At 29.8% G+C, this 4,970-nt stretch overlaps 2 protein-coding genes across 2 annotated transcripts; both read left to right on the top strand.

The window, feature by feature from the left end:
• The first annotated feature begins 6 nt into the window (after positions 1 to 6).
• Positions 7 to 947, top strand: LOC106748995. The gene is made up of 2 exons (XM_014627983.1): positions 7 to 66; positions 494 to 947. Exons 1-2 carry the CDS (start codon positions 28 to 30, stop codon positions 692 to 694), a joined length of 240 nt encoding a protein of 79 aa, XP_014483469.1. The 5' UTR covers positions 7 to 27; the 3' UTR covers positions 695 to 947.
• Positions 948 to 2,176: 1,229 nt separating this feature from the next.
• On the top strand, positions 2,177 to 4,405 carry LOC106749028 (alpha-tocopherol transfer protein-like). Its single transcript, XM_014628061.1, has 3 exons — positions 2,177 to 2,460; positions 3,245 to 3,599; positions 4,101 to 4,405. Exons 1-3 carry the CDS (start codon positions 2,177 to 2,179, stop codon positions 4,350 to 4,352), a joined length of 891 nt encoding a protein of 296 aa, XP_014483547.1. The 3' UTR covers positions 4,353 to 4,405.
• The last annotated feature ends 565 nt before the right edge of the window (positions 4,406 to 4,970 follow it).

Raw genomic sequence — 4,970 nt, 5'->3', positions numbered from 1 at the left:
TCGCCAATTTTCAAAATAGCATTTAATATGATAAAGCATTTCATATATGAAAAAATGAGGAATTTGGTAAATATTTTATACTTTTTTAACAAAGTATTTGTTCTTGATAGGGTTGTTGTAATATCTCGTAAATGATGCAATTTTGAAAAAAAAATGTCAAAGTCAAACTGATAAAATCAATAAATAGATCTTTTAAAACCATATAATTTTTATTTAAAACATTTTTTCACAATTGTTTTGTTTACATGTGATATTCGAACGTATCCAAACTTTTAGTCTACCCTTTATATGTACATAGAAAAAAAATATATATACGTCTAGAAAATTGTATCATAATGATAGAATAGATTATATTAAATTTTAGAATAGATGTGACATTAAGTAATCTTAAATTATATTTTACTATATTAAAGTCAACATTTACTTTATTAAGGTCTAGCAAGAAAAGTTGTTGAATGGATGATATATAATATTGAATAACACCTTTTTACAGATACACCTGCACTCGTCATTGCAAAGCGTAAGCGAGTATTTTCCATTAGAAGTGTTGCCCAACGAGTGTGGTGGGAAAGCAGGTCCGATACAAGAATTAATGGACACGCATTTGAAGAGGATTGAAAACTTTCGTGAATGGTTTTTGAAAGACGAAAAAAACAATCGCGTGAACGAGTCACTGCGGAGTAAAAAGCTATAGAATTTAATGATCTATCTGAAGTGAACAGCATACACGCACACACAGACTTATAACGACATTCTTATGTAATAAGATTTTATATTTAACGACAATCGTAATATGTAATAAGATTTTATATTTAACGACAATCGTAATAAAAACAAAGCATTAATATTTCTTATATTGTCTATAAAGTGTCTTATAATCAACAAATTACTTATTTACGGGACATAAATACCAAGCCCAATTATTGTAAAGGAAAATATTTATTAAAAAAAAAAAATTACCTAATTATTTTAGATAATTTTGTCCAATTATTACAAATAAAAAGATATAATATTAGAAACTGGCAGATTGATATAAATGATTATTTCCTTTGATAATCCTTTTGAAGTAAAAATCTACTATAATCTAGCTAACGAATACGCAATTAAAAAGATAACTAGTGAGTTCCAATATATTATACATTATACGTAAAATCATGTTAAATAAATAAAAATGAAAGTAAGTTCAAATAAAATAAAATAAGTGAGAGAGTAACATAAGTCGTACAATTTAACGAGAACATAAAAAATTCATATTACACATCATCTTTTTGCAGCTGGATGGAAAAAAATATGACTACTTTAATTAAATAATTAATTCTTACTTTACATCATTCTTACTTTACAATTAAATTTTTTACATCGGCAACTTTATCCTTTTGTCTTTTTCGCTCATCAGGCAGCATTAATATTTTTTGTCAAAAGTGTTCTAGAATGATATACAATAATATGAAAATGTATGCAATAATATTAATATTCTCTAAGGTCTATAAAAATTGATGCTATTGCTGACTTCTTCAGCAACTGTATTTGAATAAACCGAAAGGGCAGAATTGTTAGCGATTGAAAATGTGTAAACACTCTTTGCACACAAATCAACTAAAAGCAACTATGTGATTACATTTTTACAGAAAGAATTAATGAAATTAAATGTACAAATGCTAGCTTTAATACGTTTCTAGAGCAATTAATGCAGATTATTGAAATGACCTATTGGAAAAAGGGACGTACATACGTCATGTAAGTATCCAACATAAAACCATTATTATTACTATTTTTGCAACGTGCATAAAATATCTATGTCAAAAAACGTTGAAACAATTGGCTATAAAAATCTCAATGATGGAGAAGATCAATATGTCAAGGTAAACATCGAGAAGAATACGGTGCAATCATATTTGATATGGCAGTAACAGTATACCACCATCGTTTAAAAGCGACAGTCAGGTTCGTTCCTTGCTCTTCTCTCACAGAGAAAATTGTCGCTGATCAAGTAAACTTATTCGCACTACTATCACGGAACTTGACAAATATTTATTAACAGCAGTTAATTTCCATCAAGACGGATAATTGAAACTTTAAGAAATTAATAAACTCATCTGTGACAGTCGTCGAGATAAATCAGTCTTGTGACGGTGAAGTGTGAGAGAAGCTTTAAAGAAAAGACGAGTCCTGAATAATGACTTCAATAAAATGCATTACTCTGGAAGAAGAACTGAAGAAAAATCCAGAATTAAAGTTATCGGATATACAGATTCTGAGAGAATGGTGCGAAAAACAGCCACATTTGCCGAAAATACAGGACGTGGAGCTCGCCATATTTTTATACTGCAATTACTATTATATAGAGCGGACAAAGAACATGATCGAGAACTATTACACTTACAGAACTCACGTGCCGGAACTATTTTCCAATCGGAACGTACTGAAAATGAAACAATTACGAGATGCTTTCAAAATCGGGTGAGCATAAAATTTCTTGACATTGATCATTAAACAACTTAAACATATACATACGCGACTTGTTATTCGTATAAATGCATTACATAGTTTCATTATAAATTTTGCCACTCAAATTTCAACAATTTCCTAGTTTTATAAAATTAGAAATGGCAACGCAGCAATTACTTTGCAATTATGTTAGAACAAATACAAGCTCATTCGTTACAACCCAGCTAACAAAAAGACGTTGAAATGATGTGACTCTTTCGTAAACGTCGTTAATGAATTGTGGATCGACGCCATTTCGACCTGTTCATATCGACATGTTCACCATTCTGCCAATGTGGCGGATTTGACGATTTGCATTGAACAAATTATATACAAAAATAAATCTTATTATATAAAAAAATTAATCTTACATTTCATTCTTTTTAAACATTAATAACTGTATCGAATTCTTTACTTATACTATTCGCGTTCAAAATGTTGACGCAATTTATGCCAGACTATACATACATATTAATTTTACGAAACATAATGAAAATATAAATTTTTGTAAAAATAATTTACATCATATTCAATTCAGTCAAAACGGATTGTAAGGATAAATTATAATAAGTTAAGATTGCTAGTGCTTTAGACATAAAAGGAATATTTTCAGATAATTTACTAATAGTAATACTGTGTAATTGCTTTACTGATTTGAATATCTAATGTAAAATTTATGTTAAATCTTTAGGCAGTTATAATAATATGACTGAAATTAATAAAATCTCTTATAAATGACTATATTGTTGTTAAAAAGGACTCACTTAGTACTAGAACATGAGGAATATGGCATAATGATACTACGGCTAGTTGATATGGATCCTTCACATTTTGTCCACAATGAATTGATAAAAGCCCAAATTATGTCGTACGACGAATTTCTTTGGACTCGTGGATTGAAGAAAAGATATATGTGGATTTTCGATGCCATGGGCTTCACAATGGGACATATGACGCGTTGTAACCTACCATCATTAAAAAAAATGATGTACTATATCCAAAATGCTGCACCAGTACGCACGTTGGAAGTACACATAATAAATACATCGTCAATAGTCGAACAAATATTCAACATGATAAAGCCTTTCATGAATGAGGAAATGATAAATTCGGTAAAAAAAATTCTTTCAACCGTTTTAACAAATTATTTCTCCTCAATAAAATTATTGTTCCGATAATGAATCATTCATTCAGCTTCCCCCCCCCCCTTCCCGCCTTCCAATAAATTGAAATTTCTGCTCAGAGGAACAAGCTCAAAATTTTTGAATGGCGGGAATTGAGAGTTCAAAAACAACTTGTATTTCGAAACTTTTCGTTTTTCAATTTTCCTATGGTGGGATGTTGGAGAAAGGCGGGGGAAGGGGAGAACGAACAAGAGTTATTTTAAATGTTTTCATACTAAATTAATATATATTTGTATATTAAAGTCTTCCAAGGAATGCTATACTGGTCTATGTGGGGACTAAAATTGTATTTTATTAGTAACTTCTAATGGTTGGCCATGTACGCTTAATATTCTACATTTGAACTTTCCTTTATTAACTATTCAAATTTCGTTCACATCTAAGTTTTCAACTTCGTGTGGTCTCCTTGTAATTAATGTTTTTTTACAGGTACACTTCCACACATCATTGCAAAGCATAAATAAATACATTCCAATAGAAATATTGCCCGACGAATTTGGTGGGAAAGCAGGTCCGATAAAAGAATTAATGGACGCGCATTTGAAGAGAATCGAGAACTTTCACGAATGGTTTCTGGAAGACGAAAAGAACCATCGCGTGAACGAGTCACTGCGGATCGGTAATAACAAGACATCTAGTGATTTATTCGGCGTGGATGGTACTTTTAAACAAATCGATTAAGTCAATTTTGAGATATGTAAGTATCAAGTAGTGCTAAATCAATAACATAGAAAAGAATTTTGGAAAATGTTCCTAGATATTTATTTCTTTAAAAAAATAATTTATATCTTGGAGCTTTAAAGGAATATACAAGTGTTAAAAATAAACGGTAATCACTTGTGACCAGTCCTATAATACTATAGCGTCTTATATTTGTAAGGTATAATGGTAAATAAATATGTATATGGTCCAAAATCCTTATAGAAAAGTAATTCTGGTAATCCGTGGCATCCGTATGCTACCAGAATAGTGGGAAAAGATTATAGAAAATGGTGATTGTATAAAAGATTAATAAAGAAATGTTATATACCAAATTACTGCTTAAGTCTTAATAATAAATCGGACACAAACTTTTGCAACCACCCAATACATTAAACTTTATTTAAAGCTTATCATTCAAAGTTCATTTAAAATTTATAATCGGTAATAAAAAAAAAGACATCGAATTCTTGTTGCTATAATTTTTTGTATTTGGTATACGCTGCTTTAATTAGAGATTTCTAGATTGATGTATCGGATATTTTCACAAGACACGTGATAATAAAAACGCGTGATAATCAATAGCTTTTATCTATCACA

Source organism: Dinoponera quadriceps, unplaced genomic scaffold, assembly GCF_001313825.1.
Source record: "Dinoponera quadriceps isolate SergipeBrazil2010 unplaced genomic scaffold, ASM131382v1 scaffold37, whole genome shotgun sequence".
Taxonomy (NCBI): domain Eukaryota; kingdom Metazoa; phylum Arthropoda; class Insecta; order Hymenoptera; family Formicidae; genus Dinoponera; species Dinoponera quadriceps.
The sequence above is the reverse complement of the archived record's forward strand: the minus strand, read 5'-3'. Positions and strand labels throughout refer to the sequence as shown.